Source organism: Callorhinchus milii, unplaced genomic scaffold (genome assembly GCF_018977255.1).
Source record: "Callorhinchus milii isolate IMCB2004 unplaced genomic scaffold, IMCB_Cmil_1.0 Scaffold2, whole genome shotgun sequence".
Classification (NCBI taxonomy): Eukaryota; Metazoa; Chordata; class Chondrichthyes; order Chimaeriformes; family Callorhinchidae; genus Callorhinchus; species Callorhinchus milii.
Window position 1 is genome coordinate 88,428,078 of NW_024704743.1, and position 22,858 is coordinate 88,450,935.

At 48.7% G+C, this 22,858-nt stretch overlaps 2 protein-coding genes across 3 annotated transcripts in view; both read right to left on the reverse strand.

Moving 5' to 3' along the window:
- lrrc69 (leucine rich repeat containing 69) overlaps positions 1–6,915 on the reverse strand; it is a 34,158-nt gene extending 27,243 nt beyond the window's left edge. The window contains exons 1-2 of the mRNA XM_042347006.1: positions 6,721–6,915; positions 3,723–3,849 (exon numbers count right to left, since the gene is read on the reverse strand). Coding sequence (XP_042202940.1) covers positions 3,723–3,849; positions 6,721–6,894 — 301 coding nt within the window. The 5' untranslated portion in view covers positions 6,895–6,915. The remainder of the gene's footprint in view (positions 1–3,722; positions 3,850–6,720) is intronic.
- A 1,441-nt stretch (positions 6,916–8,356) lies between these two features.
- On the reverse strand, positions 8,357–22,555 carry otud6b (OTU deubiquitinase 6B). 2 transcript variants are annotated; one of them, XM_042332284.1, is made up of 7 exons: positions 22,428–22,555; positions 17,740–17,894; positions 15,809–15,904; positions 14,259–14,571; positions 13,058–13,119; positions 10,069–10,175; positions 8,357–9,019 (listed from the first exon to the last, which is right to left on the reverse strand). In XM_042332284.1, the coding sequence occupies exons 2-7, from the start codon at positions 17,878–17,880 to the stop codon at positions 8,938–8,940; spliced, it is 801 nt and encodes a 266-aa protein (XP_042188218.1). In that variant the 5' UTR covers positions 17,881–17,894; positions 22,428–22,555; the 3' UTR covers positions 8,357–8,937. The 2 variants fall into 2 exon arrangements, with proteins under 2 accessions (XP_042188218.1, XP_042188217.1); XM_042332283.1 differs by lacking the exon at positions 22,428–22,555 and adding an exon at positions 21,050–21,257.
- Between the last annotated feature and the right edge of the window lie 303 nt (positions 22,556–22,858).

Consider the following 22,858-nt stretch of genomic DNA (forward strand, 5'->3'; position numbering starts at 1 on the left):
TAGGAACATGTGAATTTAGGTTAACAACCCAAACTCTGCTCTCCCATATGTTTTTCATGTTTTAAAGTTCTAGCTCAGGGGGCACTTTTCGACCTTCAGATTTATGCCCTCATATACTAGAATAAAAATTACAATAAAGGTTTACATTTATAATAGGTGCTTTTCACGTCAAGAGGACATCCCAAGGCCCTTGACAATCCTGGCTGCGTATCCGAGCTGAGGGTGGAAGCCGAGGGAAGTGGGGATGTGACAGATCAAAGGTTCGATGCTTACTCTGAACCCCAGAACCACAATTTGGGCAGAGTATTTGAATTTGGGAAATGTTTTCTGGATTAATGCAGTCAGGCAGTCTAGCAGTATCTGACAATTGTGACAATATAGAGGAAGTGCATGGGAGGGAAGTATTGTAGAAGATTGCAGAGGTTGTGTAAGACAAGGTGGTAGAGGCATTTGCTGGTAAGAGTGAAGATTCCACTGGAGAATAGGAAGGTGATAGAGCCTGGCAAGGATGATCTCATGGAGACTAATGCAGAAGGGATTGGACACACCTCAGGGAGAAAGCAAAGGAAGTAATGTTCCACTCTTTATTTCTCTCTACTACTCCTGGTGTAAATGGTATGCATCACACAAAACTAGGATCAAGCTTGGATGTTATGGCCTCTCTATGCAGGTAAAGCCAGCTGCACATGGATACTTAAGAAAAGTACAACAACAAAACTACATTTGTAAAGCACCTTTCACGTCAAGAGGATGTGCCAAGGCGCTGAACAGTCAGGGATCAGGACCTGAGGGTGGGGGGGCACGGTGGGGATGAGGGAGGGCAGAGAGGTAGGAAGGCGGCTGAAGGCAAGGTTGAAAAGGTGGGTCTTAAGTCATGCCTTGAAAGATACCAGAGAGGGAGAAAGGCGAAGGGATTGTGGGATGGAGTTCCAAAGGGTGGGGGCAAAGAGGCTGAAAGCCTGGCCACCGATGGTAGGGTGGGTCGGGCAAGCGACTTGGAGTAGGTCAGAGCCTGCTGAACGGAGGGAGCAGAGTTCTGGATGATATCCAGCTTGTGGAGGGAAGAGTTGGGGAGGCTGACAAGGAGGGAGTTTCCATAGTCAAGCCTTGAGGTGACGAATACATGTATGTGAGTATCGGCAGCCTGAGGGGTAAGGCAGTGGCGGAGTCGGGCAATGTTGTGGAGGTGGGGGAAGGCAGAGCTGGCCTTGGCATGGATATGGGGGAGAAAAGACAATTGAGGGTTGAACAAAACGCCCGGGTTCCTGACTGGCTTGGTAAGACAGAGTGTGCATTCATGGATGCTGATGTTGCCAGTACCTGAGGTCCTGAGGCGCTAGCATGAGCCAATCAGGAAGGCGTCAGTCTTGCTGACATTCAGCTGTAGAAAGTTGGCTTTCATCCAGGACTTGATGTCTGACAGACAGTCTGTCAGGACGTCAGTTGTCCTGGAATTGAGGGTGGAGGCAGAGAGATAAGAGTTGGGTGTCATTCGTGTACATGTGGAAGCTGACCCCACAGATGATGTCACCGAGGGGGAGCATGTAGAGGTTGAAGAGGGGACCGAGGACAGAGCCCTGAGGAATACCACACAAAACTGTGCAGGGACTGGAAGAGAAACCGTTTACGGGGAGACAAATTGGAGACAGTGTGAGAGATAAGACCTGAACCATTCAAGGACAGAATCTTGAAGATTGAGGTGATCAGAGGTGGTGGAGGAGGATAGAGGATAGAGTGGTCCATGGTGTTGAAGATAGCAGAGAGGTTGAGGAGGACAAGGAGGCAAAGGGAGCCCTGGTCACAGATGGACAGGATGTCGTTTGTCACCTTGACCAGAGCAGTTTCCGTGCTGTGAGCAGCACGGAAACCCAATTGGAGAGGCTCGTGAAGGGAGTGGTAGGAGGGGAATGAGCGAAGCTGGAAAGCAACGTCTCTTTCAAGGACCTTGGAAAGAAAAGGGAGGTTGGAGATGAGCTGGTTGTTAGAAAGCAGGGATGGTTTCAGGGAAAGTTTTCAGGATGGGGGTGATCATAGCTGTTTTTAAAGTGATGGGAACCGTGCCAGATAATAGTGAGATTGATGGTGTCGGAGAGTAGAGGGGCGAGGAGGTGGACCTGGGAGGTGAGGAGAAGGGTGGGGATGGATCAAGGGAACAGATGGTGTGTTTCATGCTGGATATGGTGGTGATGAGAGAGGAGGGGGAGACAGGTTCAAAAATGTGGAGGGAGGGATGGGTATGGGTCGGAGTGTGGGGGGGAGATGGGGAGGGAGTGGCAGTTGGGAGAGTGGAGGCAGCTGAATGGATCCATTCGATTTTGGACTTGAGGGATTCCAGCATCTCCTCATAGTCAGAGCTTGAGGAGAGAATGGGCAAGGAATGGGAGAGTGGACGGAGGAACCGGTTGGTGGTGGAGAATAGGAGCCTGGGGTTGTTCTTCGCCTCCAAGATTATCTTGGAGTAGAAGGACGATTTGACAGAGGCAAGGGCAGAACAGTACATTTTGATGTAGTTCAGTCGGATCTGCCGTTGGATTGTTAGATCAGACTTGAGCCAGATGCGATCAGAGGCCCACACCTGACTCTTGAGGGAGCGAAGGTGGCTGGTATAACAGGGTAAGATTCGTGAGTAGGAAGTGGTTTGGGAGGTAAGGGGCGTAAGGGTATCATGAGTGGTGGAGAGGGAGTTGTGGAAGAGAGTGAGCGAGAAGGATAAGTCAGTGCTGGAGGTAGGCGAGAGGGGGAGGAGTTCTGATGACTTCAGGGCAGTGGAGAGTGATAGCATGGAGATTTTTTTCCATTTCAGGGGCAGTAAGAGATGGGTTTGGTGGTGATGGGGAGAGGGATTGAGGAGTTAAAGGAGATGAAATGGTGATTAGAGATGACTTTGTCTATGATTGTGATATCCGAGTCCTTAGGTAATCACCAGGTCGAGTGGGTGGCCATGAACATGGGTGGCAGAGTGAATGTGAAGGGAGAGGTTGTGAGACGAGAGGAGAGAGAAATCCGAGCTGATGGAGCAGGAAGGGGTGAAGTGAAAGTTGAAGTCGCCGAGGATGAGGAGGTGTTCAGAACGGAGGAAGAGGGAAGCTCAAAGGGTGGAGATGTCAGAAATGAAGGTGGGGGAGGTTTTTCGGGGGCAGGGTAAATTAGGAGAATTTTGAGGGAAAGATTGGAGGGATGGTAGAGTGTAAGGTGTTCGAACAAGGGAAATGAGTCAGAACAGTAAGGGGATAGAGTAAGTGATGTCCTGGAGATGAGGTCCACACCACCGCCCACCACGGCAGTTGGGATGTGGGGTATAGTGAGAGGTATAGCCAGGTGGTGTGGGGGAAGGTGTTACCTGGGATGATCCAGGTTTCAGTGAGGGCCATGATATTGATATTTTCATTAACGATGAGGTCATTGATGGTCCAAGCTTTGTTGCAGAGGGAGCAGACATTTTGTAGACTGGTGCGGAGGGGACAGTTGCAAGGGGAATGTGTGAGACGGGAAGGGGTAATGGAGTGATTGGCAGGGAGAATGGAAATGCAGATGAGGGAGGAGAATTTGGCCCCCAGGGTCTGGGTCCAGCAGGGCTTGCGGTGATAATGGGGGATAGGGCAGTCAATGTGGCTGCTGCTGGACAAAGGGGTTTCCAGCAACTTCAGGAGAGAAGATGGAAAATTTGAGGAGGAAAAATTAATAGAAATTGCAAAATGATAAACACTGCTGTAAAAACTTACCAAATAGGCCTGAGGTTATTTCGGAAATCAAGTTGCCATACAACTGGAGCTTCTGCAGTGATATCATGTGAAACAAAACCTCTGGAACATGTTGGAAGGCGTTATTTCCCAAATTGAGTTCTGTCAACTACAGAATGGTTACATAGATCTCCACATATTACAAAAAATAACAACAACAACTTGCATTTGTATAGCGCCCTTGACTCGGGGTAGGGTCCTCGAGCACTTGACAGTGACATAGTCTGACAACAAGCCAGGGGGAGAAGGAGGGGGAGGTGACTGTAAGCACGATCAAAAAGGAAGGTCTTCTGGTGGGATTTGAAGGTGGGGAGGGAGTGGGCAAGGCGGAGGGGATTGAGGGAGAGAGTTACAGAGTTTCGGGCCGAATGGTGGAACTGATGGAACTGAGCGCACGAGGGACAAATAGGAGACCGGAGCGGAGGCATCGGGTGGTGGAGTGGGGGGTAAGCGGGTCTGATAGTTAGGGAGGTGTGAGGGCATGAAGGGATTTGAAAACGAGTGAGAGGATCTTGAAGTCGATCAGTTCAGTAATTGGGAGCCAGTGGAGCCTGGTCAGGACTGGTATGTTTGGGGCATGGAATTTTGTGTGGGTGAATATCCAAGCAGTGGATTTTTTAATTAACTGGATTTTGTGTATGGTGGAGTTGGGAAGACCAGCGAGGAGGGCATTAGAATAGTCCATCCGGGAAGTGACAAAGGTGTGGACGAGGGTTTCGGCTGCGTTGGTTGTGAGGTACGGAGTGAGGTGGGCAACGTGACCGAGATGTAACAAAGCGGTCCTGGTCAGGGAACGGATGTGGAGTAGAAAGGAAAGCTTGGGATTGAACCTGACACCTAAGTTGCGCATGGGTTTGGTGAGTCTGAGGGAGAGCCCGGGGTGGTTGAGGAGTTCAAACCCAAATGACATATTGGTGCAATACTGCAATAAAAACAAATAAGAGAAAATGGAATACAGAAGCTTTCTTGAAGGCGAAAGCAATTCTCAGTTACCTTGTCCAGAGTCAGAGGTCGGGGTATAGAGTGTGTGGTCAGGGTACAGTCAGATTTTGGGGTACAGTCAGGGTTTGGGGTTGTGGTACAGTCAGGGTTTGGGGTTGTAGTATTCAGGGTTTGGGGTACAGGCAGGGTTTGGGGTATGGGCAGGATTTGGGGTTGGGATACAAGCAGGGGTTTGGGGATGGGGTACAGGCAGGGATTTAGGGTTGGGGTACAGGCAGAGGTTGGAGTACAGGCAGGGGTTGGGATACAGGCAGGGGTTGGGGTTCCGGTACAGGCAGGGATTGGGGTACAGGCAGGGCTTGGGTTTGGGGTACAGGTTGGGGATGGGGTACAGGCAGGGATTGGGGTTGGGGTACAGGCAGGGATTGGGGTACAGGCAGGGGTTGGGATACAGGCAGGGGTTGGGGTACAGGCTAGCGTTGGGGTTGGGGGTGGGGTACAGACTGGGGTTGGGGTACAGGCTGAGGTTGGGGCTGGGGTTGGGATACATGCTGGGGTTGGGGTACAGGCTGGGGTTGGGGCTGGGGTTGGGATTGGGGCTGGGGTTGGGTAACAGGCTGGGGTTGGGGTTGGGGCTGGCGTTGGGGTTGGAGTTGGGGTTGGGGCTGGGGCTGGGTTTGGGGCTGGGGCTGGTGTTGGGGCTGGGGTTGGGGCTAGGGTTGAGTTTGGTGCTGAGGTTGGGGCTGGGACTGGGACTGGGGTTGGGGTTGCAGTTGGGGTACAGGTTGGGGCTGGGGTTGGGGTTGGGGTTGGGGCTGTGGTGGGGCTGGGGTACAGCCTGGGGTTGGGGCTGGCGTTGGGGCTGGGTTTGAGGCTGGGGTTGGCGTTGGGGCTGGGGGTTGGCGTTGGGGCTGGGGTTGGCGTTGGGGCTGGGGTTGGAGCTGGGGGTGCTGGGGTTGGGTGTGCTGGGGCTGGCGTTGGGGTTGGGGCTGGGATTGGGGTACAGGCTGGGGCTGGGGTTGGGGCTGGGGTTGGGGTACAGGCTGGGTTTGGGGTACAGTCTGGGGTTGGGGCTGGGGTTGGGGTACAGGCTGGGGTTGGGGTACAGGCTGGGTTTGGGGTTGGGGCTGAGGCTGAGGCTGAAGTAAGGGCTGGTGTTGGGGTTGGGGTACAGCCTGGGGTTGGGGCTGGGGATGGGGCTGGGTTTGGGTTTGGTGCTGGGGTTGGGGTTGGGGCTGGGTTGGGGTACAGGCTGGGGCTGGGGTTGGGGCTGGGGTTGGGGTACAGGCTGGGTTTGGGGTACAGTCTGGGGTTGGGGCTGGGGTTGGGGTACAGGCTGGGGTTGGGGTACAGGCTGGGTTTGGGGTTGGGCTGAGGCTGAGGCTGAAGTAAGGGCTGGTGTTGGGGTGGGGTACAGCCTGGGGTTGGGGCTGGGGATGGGCTGGGTTTGGGGGTGCTGGGGTTGGGGTTGGGGCTGGGATTGGGGTACAGGCTGGGGCTGGGGCTGGGCTGGGGGTACAGGCTGGGGTTGGGGCTGGGGTTCGGGTACAGGCTGGGTTGGGGTACAGGTGGGGCTGGGGTTGGGGTTGGGTACAGCCTGGGGTTGGGGTACAGGCTGGGGTTGGGGTACAGGCTGGGTTGGGGTACAGGCTGGGGTTGGGGTACAGGCTGGGGTTTGGGTACAGGCTGGGGTTGGGGCTGGGGCTGGGGTTGGGGTACAGGCTGGGTTTGGGGCGGAGTTGGGCTGGGGTTGGGGCTGGGGCTGGGGTTTGGGTACAGGCTGGGGTTGGGGTACAGGCTGGGGTTGGGGTACAGGCTGGGGTTGGGGTACAGGCTGGGGTTGGGGTACAGGCTGGGGTTGGGGTACAGGCTGGGGTTGGGGCGGAGTTGGGGCTGGGGTTGGGGTACAGGCTGGGGCTGCGGTTGGGGCTGGGTGTGGGCTGGGGTACAGGTTGGGGTCGGGTTGGGGCTGGGGTACAGGTTGGGGTCGGGGCTCAGGCTGGTGTTGGTGTTGGGGTCGGGTTGGGGTCGGGCTGACCTCTCTCAGTGTCTTTATCTCGGGGGGCAGGTCGATGAGGTAGTTGTTACTGATTCGCAGTGTCCTCAGTGCCTTCAGTTTGATCACTGCGATCGGCACCTGCTGCAGCTGCTTGTTGGTCAGATTCAGGGACGTGGAGTTGCCTCTGAGAGCGCGGAGCACCAGTTCCGCCATCGCCAGTCACCAGGCCCCGGTCTCCATGGCAACGGCTCCAGGCAACAACACGTCACCATGGCAACGTCAGCCACTCCCTCCTCCCCCCACACTGCCCTTCACAGCTCCCTATACACTGACCATCCACCCTATACACTGACCATTCACCCTATATACTGACCATCCACCCTATACACTGACCATCCACCCTATACACTGACCATCCACCCTATACACTGACCATCCACCCTATACACTGACCATCCACCCTATACACTGACCATCCATCCTGTACACTGCCCATCCATCCTGTACACTGCCCATCCACCCTATACACTGACCATCCACCCTGTACTCACCGCGCCACCCTATACTCACCGCGCCACCCTGCACGCTCACGGCGCTACCCTGCACGCTCACCACGCCGCCCTGCACTGACCGCGCCACCCTGTACGCTCACCGTGCCGCCCTGTGCACTCACCGTGCCACCCTGTACTCATCATCCACGCTGTACTCACCGCCTGTACGCTCACCGTGCCACCCTGTACGCTCACCGCGCCACCCTGTATGCTCACTGTATGCTCACCGCACGCCCACCGCGCCGCCCTGTACGCCAACCACGCTGCCCTGTACGCCCACTGCGCTGCGGACTGCCCTGTACGCCCACCATGCCGCCCTGTACACCCACTGTCCCATCTTGTATGCACTCACTGCGCCCAACCTACACACTCAGAGCGCCACCCTGTACACTCAATGCGCCACCCTGTACATACTTATTCTGCCACTCTGTACGCGCTCACCTCACCACCCTGTACCCACTCACCGCGCCACCCTCTACGCACTTGCCGCGACACCCTGTACGCTCTCACCGCACTACCCTATACACCCTCACTGCGCCACCCTGAACACACCTGCCGTGCCACGCTGAACACCCCCACTGGGCCACCCTGTACACCCTCACTGTGCCATCCTGTACACATTGCTCACTGGGGGACAAGCACAATATCATGGCTCTGCCCATTCAAAGCAATGACCATAAAGGAAATGGTTGTTTCATTGTAACCGGGCCCTAGTGCATTTGGCTGTTTGTGTTACCTTCCTCAGTGGAAGTTGGCTTCTACTGCCAATTCTGTTCACTTCACAGAGCACTCAATCAGTTTCACATCTGTGCCATGTTAGCCCTGCGTTCCAGAACCACATGCTGGGCTGAGCATTTGAATTGGAGAAGCTGTTTTTCTGGGTTAATGCAGTCGGCCAGTCAGCAGTATCCGACAATTATGACAATATCATGTGCACAATTGAAAATAAAATGGGGGAGATTCCCCACACAAAACACAATTAATGAAGTCACTTCTAAATGTAAAATCAAGCGACACCCACGGACACCATGAACCTGTGGAACTCCAAAGCAGGAAAAAAAGGAATTAGATGCCTTCAGAAAAGAGAGATAAATTGTTTGAGTAAATTGGCCAAAACAAAGAACTGATACATTGACCTTTTATTGTTGCTTCAATTCAAAGTCATCCCTGAAAATAAAATCTTGTACGATCGAACCAAGACGTGCGCACCGTTAAAATCTGCATTTCACCAGAGTTTGTTTTCACAATGGCACCAATAAATATATAAGTTTAGCACATTTGTGACATGGTGCTGAGTGTTAAATACAATTAAACAAATGAACTTGACAACCTCTTTTTACTGTAAAGTTCCTGGAAAAATTAAAACAGGCCTGAGAAAATCAGTGGATTCATCCCTTTTCCTTTCTGGATCTACAATTTTTTTTGTCTCAATATGCACAGCATATACCGAAACAGCAAGATGACTGGAATTACCAAAGCTCGTGAACAGATTAAGTAATGAATGTATAAATCTTCATTCATCTTCCGTTACATCAACTGGAGCTTCCTCATCTTCTCCTGACTGAATCATCCATCGAAGCAGAGAAATCAAAATCCAAATAAACAATTTTTTCAGCCCATACAGAAAAATGGAAAAACTGAAAAGGTCCAAATACTTTAAGATGTAAAAACTGAAAATTCAGATGGAAAAATACTGCAATATTTATTATGGATCTTCTGTTGGTTTGTCGGTCAGTTGCTCTACAGAGTTGTAATGTTCTCCTAATCCATATGCATGTCTCATATACCTGTGAATTAGAATTTGTTTTTTAAAAAAACTAACACATCATCAAGAATGCACAGAACATGATAGTTTTTACAGCAATCGAAAGAGCTTCAAAACACACGTCCAGATATTAACTTAGGGTGACACATTGGCTGCTGTGTTTTACCAGATTGGAATTCAAACAGCAAATTTTAGGCAGCTGATCAGTGTCTTCTGAACTCCCAAAATACATGAAGTCCTGAAGCACACTTCAACCTGTTTTTCTGTTTAATATGCAGTATAGGTACAGTTCAGCTAACCAGTTCTATTTTGCTGATGTCAGATTAGACAGTGACACATAGCACATCATGCCCTGTTTCAATATCACATTGTGATCAGGAAAGCCACACTATCTTGACTTGCTGTTCAATTTCCCTTACTGTTATCCACGATTATTTTGGCATGTAAATTTGTTTTACAAAAGGTATCTCCTCCTTGTGGTGAAAGTATAATTTCTACTGAGTTCTATAATAATGGAGACAAAATATTGGAAGCTAATTATAGCATATGTACTAATGATGACTGATATGGTGATAAACTCTTTCAGTTCCTACTGTGCCAAAGACACCTGCCCTGTGCACTGCAAGAATATTGTTTGAAGTGACTATATTTATAGGAAAATACAGCAGCCAATTTGTGCACAATAATGTCCCACAAACAACCATGAAGTGATTGGCCAATTTGGAGGAATTTTTGTCTATTACAGCAGCTGCCCAAGCTTTCTTGTTGCACCCTCTAAAACCCAGGAAGTGTGCTGCCTTGGACCATTGTCTTGGGATATTTTGCCCACAAAATATAGTTAATTCACTTTACAGTATATTCTGTGAAGTGCTTTGAGGTGTCTCAAAGACGTGATAAGGCACTATATCAAATGCAAGGATTATTATTATTGTACTGAAATAATATGCAAATGTGTTACGAAACTCTTATGTACATATTACCTATCAAACATTATTCACACTTTTCAGTTTGATGCATAAACACAATATGCTGCACATATTATAGCAAGCAATAAGCACTCAAGATACTTACACTAGAATGATTGGTGTCCCTCTGTACTCTTCACCTATTGTTATTGGAGGGGAATCTGCCTGTATAACCTCCACTGTCATTTTCAGAACATGTGATAAAGCTCTCAACTGTAAGAGATATTAGAATTTGAGATTTTCATTATCAACAAGCATCGTGAAACAAAACTTAAAATGTTGCCAAAGCCATGTAGCCAATTGAGGGATGTGCTCTGTAATTTATCCTTCAGAATGGAATGAAAACCATGTGGTGACAGATGATTTAATGAGTGATTTAAAACAAGTCAAACATTGGTGGTGCTTTATCCGTTTTATCAATGGATCCCTGAAAACTGTGAGACAGTATGAATAAGGAGAGTAAATAGCAACATAGAAATGTAAAAAAAAGAGACCATTTTGGTCCACCTGATTGGATGGAAAGTAAGAAGGACATTGTATCTCTAGCTTGGTGAATACACAGCCATACTGACCAAACTGAAGAAATTAGGAAAGTGACACAGATGCCAAGTGCAACATTTGACACAACAGCAAATATAAAATTATAACCACCAAAACCACCGTGGATTCCTGTAGCTCAATGGTTAGAGCATTCGCCTCGCAAGCGAGAGGACCTGGGTTTGATTCCCGGCAGAGCGAAACGTTGGGCAAGTTTCCTTACTCCACACGCCTCTTTTACCAGGCAGTAAGTAGAAACGCGATTGTTAGTCAATTGCTGGATTGCTTCTCTGGGGATAATAATTCCTTCAAAATAAATAAAAATAACTTGGTCACTCAATCCACGACTGTTTGTGGGACACTGCCGTGCGCAATTGGCTGCCACGTTTCACCCACAAAATAGTCAATTCACTTTAAGAAGTTTTGAGAAGTCTTGAAGACGGGATAAGACACTATATCAAACGCAAGGATTATTATTATAAAATGATCGCAGCAATCAAAAAGAACATTAATTGGCACACAACTTAAAACACATCAGAAGCAACACGTAAAGATAGAACAAAAATTGCAAGCTCAATTTAAGCCTGCTAGTTCCTTTTTCCTTTTGCATGGGTGCAACACAGGGAAACACGCCCGACACACACAAACAGACACACACCTTGGTCACTTCATCTCCTACAATGATTATCCTCCCACCCCTGTACAGTCGCATGCAGCATTCCTCGAGGCTCCATACCCAAACCTCTCCTGTTGAACATCTCTATACTTAAGAGTCATCTGCAAGGTATGGGGTACACTTCTACATGTAAGCAGATGACACCGAAATCTAACCCTCTTCCTCTACCCTGGATTCCAGGACCACTGCTCTTCTGACTGATTGTTAGATATCAAGTTCTGATGGAGTTCTAAATTTCTACAACTCAAGAAGACCGAATGTCAAGAAGACTGAGGCTGTTCTGCTTGGCCCCCATCAGCACCTCCTTATCTCCAGCACTAACCACATCAACGCTTAGTCCACCTCTCAGAGGTGGTGCAGAACTTTGGAGTATTGTTTGACATCCAACTATCCTTCACACTTTACATCCATGCTCTCAGTCACTCTGCTTTCCCTAATCTCTGTAACATCACTCCCCCTCTAGCACTAACTTTTTCCCAAGTCGCCCAGAACTTCATTCACATCTTCACCAGCTCCAAGCTCAATTACTCTTAACGCTTTGCTGAATTACTCTTAACCCTTTGCTCTTCCCTATACAAATGCAGACGTTCCACAACTCTGCAGCTTGTGTCCTTTCATAAGCCAGGCTCTGCAAGTCCAACAACCCCATTCTCACTCGGCTCCACTGGCTCTCATCCTCCAGCAGATTGAATTCAAGATTCTTGTCCTCATTTTCAATGCCTCAATTGCCTCACCCCAATCAATCTCCGTGACCAGACAATCCTGAGTACTCCACTCAGCAAACACTGTCTTTCTTCACATTTCCGACATGTGTTCTACCCCACCATCGGTGGGCGAGCCTTCAGCAATTCTGCCACAACACTGCAACTCCATCCTGGAGTCCCTCCATCTGACCCGATCCCTCTCAACCTTCAGAACTTGCCATCAACTATTGCAACCTTTACCCCTTCACTCCTCAGTTCCCTCCAGTTCAGGCTCCCAGTCAGTTGTGTGAAGCACTACCTGAGACATGCTACTGACTTGAAAGGTGCTATATATAAATGTAAATTTTCATTTTTTCTCCTCCTTCCAATGCATATTTGGAACCTGGTGTCAGCCTTGTTCAGCTGGTAACACTCTCACCTCTTGGTTAAAAGGGTGTGGGATCAAGCCCCACATTGGGAATTTGAACACAGTCCTAGCTGATACTCCAATATAGTGCTGAGAGAGCACTGCATTGTCAGAGGCATCATCCTTCAGATGAGATGCTAAACCAAGATCTGTTCTGTTCAGGCAGGTGGTAAAGAACCATGCACTATTGGAAAAGAGAAGGCAATTTCTCCCAATGTGCTGGCCAAGAATCCCCAGATAAAAAGTAGTCATTCACTTCATGTCTGCTTGTTGATCATTGCTGTTCGCTAATTGGCTGCCTACAAATACGGTCACTACGTTTTATGGAAACCCCTGGGAAGTTCTTTTGGTGTGATAATGCACTATATCAAATACAAGGATTAGATATTATAACTGGTGGATTCAAGACCAGTTGCCCTCTGGTACTTTCCCCACAGAGCTACTATTTCTGTGCAAGTCGTGATGAGCAGTGTTGTCAGGTTGTTGAACTGTAAGGGCTACACAACTGAGCTTTATCCTATTGTTTTCTGACTTCCCTGCACAACAGGTCTCTGGATAATGAGATAATCCTGACTGAATTCCCCTCCCTAACCCGGGAGCACTCCAGCCAATTGTAGCTAATCTCAGCACAAATCAGGATTCAACCCTGCCCTCTTCGTGTTCTCTGCTGCAGCAGATGTATACTCATTTGGATTTAGCAGGAGAATTTAAGAGCTGTAAGTTGATATGAATACAGTATATAAATAACCGCAAACAAGAAACTACTCCTTACCTCAAGCTGTCCACCCCATGCCGGCGTGCTGGACACCTCATCACAGTACTTTTCAAATTCCTCTGAAATAAAGACACTTTTAAAAGTCAAACAAAATAATGGAGCTCGTTTTTAAACAAAAGTTTAGACAATCATTTCCACCAGAGAACTGGTTCATATCTTTGTTTTACAAAGACATTTTAGTTAGGCCTTTACACTTATTTTTAATATAGATTTTTTATTATCTGGATCTCAGCAGTGGGATTGGTTGGCAGGGGTGTGGGGGTCAAAGGAGGGGTAGTACAGAAATTAAGTCCCTGTGCTTTTGCTCTGTAAAGCTTCTATACTAAATCGTAAAATCTAAAGAGTCACAAGATTAGTTTGGATGAAGAAGACTCTTTGGCCCATCCAATCTCGCCCCTTCAGAATACCCACCTTATTGTCCTCCCATCATAGCATTAAGATGTTTGATAAATGATTCTATCTTACAGCTCTATATTTAAAAAGCAAAAGGTTACAAATTGTTGTAAACTTCTCAAAGATATCTAATTTTCCCTTCCCTTCATGGTACTGTATATATAGTGTGCTGATGATTTCAAATAACAGTGTACAACACAAATACACTACATGTGAAATCATTACAAACACAATAAGTTCTAGATTAAATGTTTTCAGATAAAACAAACTGTGTTCCCCCCAATGGCCAACTGGGAAAATGTAGGTCTGATGTGGTACAAATTTTACAGACTAGAAGCTGATCTTGAAAAAAACAGCAGTTAGGGTGCTGTGGCCTTGGAATTGGGGTAGGGGGAGGGTGGTGGAGGTAAGAATGGTGAGGAGGAGAAAGAGAAGACAAGGGAAAGACAAGAAACATCCCCAAAGTTTCCAATCATGACTTGGGTGCAGGTGGGGGGTGAAGTGTGGGGGGAGAAAAACAGAGAAAGGAAAAAAAAGCCGTGCTCTGCTCCTTATCATTATTCAGTGACCCTATTGGAAAGTGCACTTGTTGCTGTTGGGCAACAACAGGATGAAGCCCGGCTATGAATGCTCTCCACAACCCAACCACCACTTCCAATTTTGCCTCCTGCACAGAAAATTGTCAGGGACTTCAGAGCTGCCAAAGCCACACCCAATAGGAGTGAGTGCCTTCAAAGGAACGGAAGGAAAACATTTTCAAAACAAAAGTATCTTCAAGCTTATGACGAGCTTCAGTTACACTTACCGGATGAAAACATGTCTCCTGTATTAGGGTTGGTCAGGAAAGGCAGGAAATCATCTACATGACTCCTCATGTATTCAGCTGCCTGTGCCCTTAGCTCTGCTAGTGTTAAAAAGATGTCTCGTTTCTTCAGCTGGTCTTCAGTTGCTTTGTACATACAGTGGCCATCAGATGGGATTTGCTTTATTTGCAAGTGCCTCTTAGCAAGGATTTCAGCAAGTTTCTGACTCTCCAAGTGCCTGGCTCCTTTTAAGTTCTCCACTTCAGCCTCGGCTATTCTCTCTTCCCTTTCTTTATCCTGTGCAGCTTTTCTTTCCTTGCAATTGAATTAAAAAAAGCTTCTGGATGAAAGCATTATATAATAAGCATACACTATACTGTATATACAAAAATATGGGTTGAAATCAGAGTGCAAACTAATCAAACAACTTTAAAAAACCAAAAAGGACAGAATTCCTAAATGCAATTGTTCATTATTGAAGGAAAAGTCTTAAAAAACATTTTAAAGTACTAATGACTTCTGAACAACGGTAGTGCCCAAATCTGCCTGAAAGTTTTTGCAAGTTGCCATCTTGAATTTGCAGTTACTGAAGCCGCTGTTTTGCCCCTGGGAGTGATTTTCAGATATTACTTTACAGGATATAGAATTAGTTAGGTCATCATCCTGCAAAGAAACCTTGAAAGCTTCCAATCCAGGATTTATAGTTTCAACATATGTGCGCTACTAGTTATTTCAATGCCCAGTTCTTGGAATACCAAACTAACCATTGGATTAGGTTGGTATTCTAATCCTAACTAACAATCCTTATATATAACATCAACCTTCTGTGGTGGTCTCGGTAGTTGAGATCCTGAAACAGGTGGATCCACTGCACTCCAGCGCACTTTTGATGACAGCCCAAACAGGCTGGCTCATCGACAGAATTCGGAAGGACAGGCCAGTCACTGGAGGCAGGGACTCTTCCCTTTCAGCTCTTGTTAACCCTGGAAGTCAAAACCCCAGAAGGAAAGGTTGCCAGACAGTGCTGTCATTGGCAAGCGATGCAATTGCATATTCCATTTCAATAAATATTTCAGGAATTTCCAATATAGAGGTGCAATGCATGGATTTCTTCAGTTTCGCTTGGATACTCTTAAACATGGTGATGGATTTCCATGCGTCATTTGGCTGACCACCACCTCCGGCCCCCCCAAAAAAATCTGAAGGATGGCACCTCCGAAAAATGCATGGGAGTGTCATCCCAAGCTATATTCTATGCAGTTGTACCAAAATGAAGAATTGACGTGCGTACTTTGGCCTACAACGATGGCTGCCAAAACTACAGACATAGAGAAGCCGCAGATTTTTCAGCTGTGTTTAGGCACTATTATTATGTAAAAGTTGGGGATGGAGTGGGAATAACAAAGACATTTCGGAGCACATTTTAATATAATTCTGCAATTTTAACCCCAAAATGCTCATGAACAATTTGGGGCTTTGTTGAAGCCCAAAATTGAAGCCATGTGACTGCTGTATATTACAATGCAATTGAAATATTTAGTCAGAAACATACCCTTCTTTTCTGTGCCTTTGATACTCGAGACTTAGCTTCCTTCTCATCACTGGCTTCCAGCTCTAAATTTTTTATTCCATTAGTAAAAGATTCAACCTAAAGGAAAACACATCACATTATAATAATAATCCTTGAATTTGATACAGCACCTTATCACATCGTCAAGATGCCTCCAACCCCTTCACAGAATAAACTGTATATTTTGTTAGCAGTCAATTGCGCACAGAGGTGTTCCATAAACAGTTGTGGATTGAGTGACAAAATCTTTATTTATTTATTATATTTATTTATTTTTGAAGGGATTATTATCCCCAGAAAAGTGATTCGCCAATCGACTAACAACCGGGTTCTTATCTTACTGCTGGGTAAACAGAGGCATGTGGAGTAAGGAAACTGCCTAACATTTCGCCTTCCCCAGGAGTCGAACCCAGGTCATCTCGCTTGCGATCAGAAAAGAGGTTCAGGTGAAGAAGGCCCATTGGTCCATTTGATCGCAGCCTTTCATGTCTCCTGCTAATTTGGTGTTTTCCGTGAGATCCTGAAACTCTGCGACCCCCGCCCCCGCATAGGCACTTAAATCCTGTGATCCCTGAACAGGCAATGAAACACTGAAAATGCTCTGGTCACTTCAATAGTTGCAGCAATCAGCTTCTGGATGCAACTATTTTAATGAAGGGGATAGGGGAGGGAAAATGAGTTCCTCCAAAGCAGTTGGCAAAATACTGCATATGCTGGAATTCTGAAATAAAAATAGAAGTCGCTGGGAACATTTAGGAGATCAGGCAGCATCTATGGAGAGACGGAAGTGAGTAAACGCAATGAAATTTCGGCCCGGGTTCAAAAAAAGAGAATAATTTGATAATGTCAAGACATCTCAATTTTTTTTATGGTAATTAGAGTCCCGTTTACAACGCAGTGTTTGGGAGCCGTAAATCCCGGACCTGTGCTGGAGGTTTGACTGTGTGTGTGTACGCAAAGGGCTGACTCATTCCAAGCAGTGTCGCCTGTCGAAGAAGAAATGTCCAACTTCCAGATCATCATCACCAACGTCACTCCCTGGTTGCTTACCCGGAAGACGAACAATTTTTTACCTCGATGCCTTTTGTACACAAACGAATGTTACATAGCGACTGCTACAGTTCTCCTAACAAGGATTTGTGAACAAATGGCAACAATAGTCGACTGAGACATTTGCTTTGCAAGATACATTATCCAATGTTGAATGAGAAAAAAGGTTGCAACCGCTTTAAGCAAAAATCCTGTGTGTTATATCGAGGCTGTACTGGACTTCGTGGCTAGTGTGTTTTTTTTGGCAAATGAGGCGGCCATTTTATGCACCACACAAGGTTCCACACGTAGTCAGGAGGCGAAAGGTCAATTCATTAATCAATTTAAGATGGTTGTTGGCCAGGACACCGGGAGGCACTCCTTCCTTTTTAAATAGAATCATTAACGTCCAACTGAACAGGTACGTTAGATGCTGCCTAACCTGTAGTATACCACATTTTGTTTACCCAACAGACACAACAGATGACTGGGAATCTATTTCAAGACTGTAAAACATTGCAGGCTTGCAACATATCATGAAGCAAAATTGTGCTGTAACATTCTCAGTCATCCGTCCCATTGAATGTGATCATTTAGAGAATAGAGAGGTATGGGAGAGGGGATTAGGAGGCTTGGGGGCTTATGTGACATATAAACACTAGCACACACTAGTCAGTTTGAAAGGCTTGTTTGCATGCTGTAATGTTCTATGTAATTCTAAATACAATTAACAAACAAGAAGAATGGAGCAGCCTTTATGTTCAGAATAGAATCGCTGAAACCATCGCCAACCAGAAATTTTGCATCGTAATCCTAGGAAAGCGTTTGTTCTACCCGATTAGTTTTGATGGGAAAATGGGAGCCTCTGAACATGGTGCTCTTACCGTACTTGACTTCTCAAAGGGCTGATTGAGCTGCTCAAGCTCCTGTTCATGTCTCTGTTCTAGCTCTGCCTCGAGTTTCGCCACATCTTCCACCAGCTGTTTTCTTCTCTTTTTGTCATTTTTAGGGACACCATTTTTCATCCCCTGTATTTTTGCTGCAATTGAAAGTGAAGGGTGAATATTTAACATGTTACAATCCTTCTATATCAAAAAGCCTAAATAAATAACATAAAGCAGTGAACTGCAAAACTAAGTTATGACTTGGTTTGAAGCATCATTCCGCAGGATTCATGCCAGTCCATGAGAAATCCTAGAGTGAATCAATTCCTACCTTTAAATTTGATCAGATGTTTAAAACACCATCACCCTTTAGTTAAAATATCTTTTCATATTCTATTTGGAACGTTTGCTGATTAAACACCTGGTGAACTATGAACTACTTCTGGGTCAATCTGCAATGAAGGAACAATGTGCTTAAATATTTTGTCAATGGCAAAATACTTTGGCAGCAGCAGCATCTAATTTCTGTAACTTTATAAATCGTGTTTCCTAACCCTTCCAATGTTGTCTCTCTGCTTCTGAAGATACTGATCATTGTGAAGATATAATGCAATAGGTTCAGCTGCAATCAGGTGCTTCTTCCCTTCAGTTGCCTTGGCAGGGAGAGTCAGAATGTAAGCATCAAGGTCAGCCTGATCCCATATGCATCCAATGTTTTCATGAACATGCACTTTCCAGCAAGAATTCTGGCTTACTTTTCTCTTCCTAGCCCAGAGATGATAAGGGCAATTATCATGCTCAAATCACAGCCCTAACTGAGAACCTGGTCTGTAAAACTAAGTTCCGTACTAAGCAATAGCTATACAACAATGACGATAGTAACACTTACTAAATAATTCAAAAAACAAATTGTCTTTCCATTCAAACATCAAGAATCAGTTTTTGTAATCACTGTAAAAACACAGTTTGCCCTGACAGCATCTGCACACCAAATATCTAATATTTTAGTGATTGTAATGATGTCTGTTATTCACTACAGCTGGAATGCTTATACTAAGCACTTGATCTGAAACAAACCCTATCTATGGTCAACAGCACCATACACAGTGAATCATGCATGTTAGCTCGGTGTAAGGATGTTCTCCTTCCCCTAATTTATATTTCAATAATGCTGTTTTCAGCTGGTGCTACTTTATCCAGAAACTTACAATAACAAGAGCCACGGACCATTCTACAAACAGACTCAATCCTTGTTTCACAACAATCATTTGAAAGGTACACATTTGCTCGGTGTGAAATCACTCCCTCCTCATACTCAAAACATGCTACCAAATCTAGAATCATCCATACCAACAATTAATGCAAGCTTAAAGGCACAGTTTTTCTGGGTCAGAAGCTTGTAGGTTCAAGCCTTATGTATGGACTTTGAGCTCACAGTCCAGGCTGACACTCTAGTGAAGCAATGGCAAGGTTTGTATTTTTAGAGGTTCTGTCCATCAGACGAAAGGTTAAATCAATCCTATCTGTTTATTCTGGTAGACATTAGAGATCCCATGACACTATTCGAAAGGAGAAGTGTTTCTCCCCATTTGCTGCCAACAATTCCTAGATAAGTTAGTCATGGGCTTTTGGTGGAACATTGTGGTATGCAAACTGGCTCCTGTATCTGCTACAAAAACACAGCCAATACACTTGAGGGCAACTTCCATTGACGCAAGTACGCTTTTTACATTAGACTATATATCAAATGCAATGACTATTATTTCTCAACTTTATCTCAACTTGTGAGAATATAATGTGCACAACAAATATCCCGTAACGCTCGCACACAAATTTTAATTTTGTAAAAAAAAAACTTTTGCCACAAAAACAGCTGGGGAAAAAGAAGGCCTTGTGCAGAAGTAGGAACCTTAATGTCCAAACTATGTGTTGTGGGGAGGGGAAGATGTGAAACACTGCCTTGCAAAATCTCTTTTGCAGCCAAAATAATTTGTGTTGCGGAAATACGCAAACTGTATTGGCACGAACAGTCCCCCTTACACACCGCACCACCACAAATACTGTATTAGTGTCAGCCTGGGCTGTGCAAGTGGGGCTTGAACCCACAATCTTGTGACTTAGAGGCAAGAGTGCTACCAACTGAGGCAGGCTGACCCCCAAATATGGTACACATGTTGCGTTGTTATCACTACAGCACTGGAGCAGGAGACTGCACAAGTCTCCTCCGAGGTGCAGATCACAGGGTGTTGGGAGAGACGGCCGGACGGACGATCTCGGGAACCTTCACCGTGAGCTGCCCGCAATGAAGGGTCAACCTCAGGAACCAATGTGGCAAGGCTGCCGCTGGTCAGGCAGCCCCTCCTCACCGCTCACACACAACATAACAGTTAATCCCCTTTACAGTAAATACCGGGAAGCACTTTGAGATGATGCGACAACGCGAGAAGGCGCTGTATCAGATCAGACGCAGTGGGGGGGGGGAGGCGGGGGTTGCAGTGTTCATCCCTGGCGTTGTACCTGCCCCCACAGCGCCCCCACCCCGCACAGTGGCTGTTGTACCCCCGGCTCCACACCCTGCCCTTCCCCCCTCCCCCCCCAGCCGCTGCCCTCTCCCCCCCAGCCTCTGCCCCCTCCCCCCAGCCTCTGCCCCCTCCCCCCCCCCAGCCGCTGCCCCCTCCCCCCCAGCCTCTGCCCCCTCCCCCCTGCCTCCAGCCTCTGCCCCCTCCCCCCAGCCTCTGCCCCCTCCCCCCCCGGCCTCCCCCCTCTCCCCCACCTGCCCCCCGGCCTCTCCCCCCCCCCCCCGGCCTCTCCCCCCCCCCCCCCCCCCCCGGCCTCTCCCCCCCCCCCCCCCCCAGCCTCTCCCCCCCCCCTGCCCCCCTCCCCCCCCCCCCCCCCCCGGCCTCTCCCCCACCCCGGCCTCTCCCCCCCCCTGCCCCCCTCCCTCCCCCCCCCGGCCTCTCCCCCCCCCCCCCCCGGCCTCTCCCCCCCCTGCCCCCTCCCCCCCCCCCGGCCTCTCCCCCCCCCCGGCCCCCCCCCCGGCCTCTCCCCCCCCCGGCCTCTCCCCCCCCCGGCCTCTCCCCCCCCCCTGCCCCCCTCCCCCCCCCCCCCCCCGGCCTCTCCCCCCCCCCCCCTGCCCCCCCCTCCCCCCCGCCTCTCCCCTCCCCCCCCCGGCCTCTCCCCCCCCCCCCTGCCCCCCCGCCCCTCTGCCGCTGTCGCAATGTAGTGACGGCGGGTGTGTGGGTGGGGGTTGTGATGGCCTCTCCCTGCGGGCGGGCGGTCGGGCGGCGCTGTCTCTCCCTCTCCCTCTCACCCTGTAAGTCCTTCCTCTCTTTGCGGTGTTTTCTCAGGAGTGTTTCCTCCTGGTGTTCTCCTCCTTCCATCGCGGCTTTGGCCGGGATCAGCCCCCAGGACAGCCCCCCCCCCAAACACGGCAGCCTCCTGCCCCTCACTGCCTGGCAACTGCCTGTCACCGCCGCCCCTCACCGCCCCTCACTGCCTGTCACCACTGCCCCTCACTGCCTGTCACCGCCGCCCCTCACCGCCCCTCACTGCCTGTCACCACTGCCCCTCACTGCCCCTCACTGCCTGTCACCGCCGCCCCTCACCGCCCCTCACTGCCTGTCACCACTGCCCCTCACTGCCTGTCACCGCCGCCCCTCACTGCCCCTCACTGCCTGTCACCGCCGCCCCTCACTGCCTGTCACCGCCGCCCCTCACTGCCTGTCACCGCCGCCCCTCACTGCCCCTCACTGCCTGTCACCGCCGCCCCTCACCGCCCCTCACTGCCTGTCACCGCTGCCCCTCACTGCCTGTCACCACTGCCCCTCACTGCCTGTCACCGCCGCCCCTCACCGCCCCTCACTGCCTGTCACCACCGCCCCTCACTGCCCCTCACTGCCTGTCACCACTGCCCCTCACTGCCTGTCACCACTGCCCCTCACTGCCCCTCACTGCCTGTCACCGCCGCCCCTCACTGCCCCTCACTGCCTGTCACCACTGCCCTCACTGCCTGTCACCACTGCCCCTCACTGCCTGTCACCACTGCCCTCACTGCCTGTCACCACTGCCCTCACTGCCTGTCACTGCCTGTCACCGCCGCCCCTCACTGCCCCTCACTGCCTGTCACCACTGCCCCTCACTGCCTGTCACCACTGCCCTCACTGCCTGTCACCACTGCCCTCACTGCCTGTCACCACTGCCCCTCACTGTCACCACTGCCCCTCACTGCCTGTCACCACTGCCCCTCACTGCCTGTCTCTCTCTCTCTCACTCACACCCCTTTCAACTCTAACCTCCCATTTATTAAAGCTGCTTCACACAAACTGCTGCTGCTTCTGTCTGCAAACCCCCCCCACACACACACACACACACACACAAAAACAATATTCGGTGATTTGCATGTGTGCGGTTACTGTATTTTCGTCCTCTCTCCAGTACAGTTCCCTCTCAAAGAGAGCAGATCAAAACTCCTCAGAACAGAGCTGCAAAACAATCCCAACCAACAGAGGCGCGAGGCCGGGGCTGCTGCCAGGACCTCAATCCTGTCCTAATGTATTGTGGGAAGTAGATCATGGCCGTAGTCCACATAGGCAAATCCTGTTCCTAGTCCCCAGCGGATCGAGTTAAAGATCCTTATCCTAACCTTTAAACCCCACCCTACTTCCGTCACCTACTGAAAACATACATACCCAGCTGCGCCCTCTGCTCAGAGAGCACCAGGTTGCTTCATGTCCGCTTTCCCATCCGCCCTACCATCAGAAGTCTGACCTTCGGTGTATCTGATCCTTCTCTGGAACGCCATTCAAGGACCCTTTGACTTCCCCCTTCCCTCGCCTCCTTCAAGCTCAGCCTCAAAACCTTCCTCTTTGAGTGTGCTTTTGGCCACCTTCCCTAACCTCCCCCCCTCAACCTTCTACTGTACAGCACCTTGGGACTTCCTCTCAATTGAACAGCGCTATATAAATGTAAATTTGTACTGCATTGTAATTTATATTGTATTGTTTAACATCAACCCCAACGAAAACAAATTCTGCAAACCTCACAAGTCAGAACCAAAATTCTCCGTAATCCAATATTTGATTAGCAAGTTCTGTCCCATCCATGGAGTTTCAGCGCCTTG

Bases quoted from the DNA above. Each gene is read 5' to 3' on its own strand.
- otud6b (XM_042332283.1), bottom strand. From the start codon at position 21,119: ATGGAAGGAGGAGAACACCAGGAGGAAACACTCCTGAGAAAACACCGC. The intron at 15,905-17,739 runs GTAAGAGCACCA...GTTTTCCTTTAG, and splicing joins CCTTTGAGAAGTCAAGTACG to GTTGAATCTTTTACTAATGG. The intron at 14,572-15,808 runs GTATGTTTCTGA...TTCAATTGCAAG, and splicing joins CAAAGGCACAGAAAAGAAGG to GAAAGAAAAGCTGCACAGGA.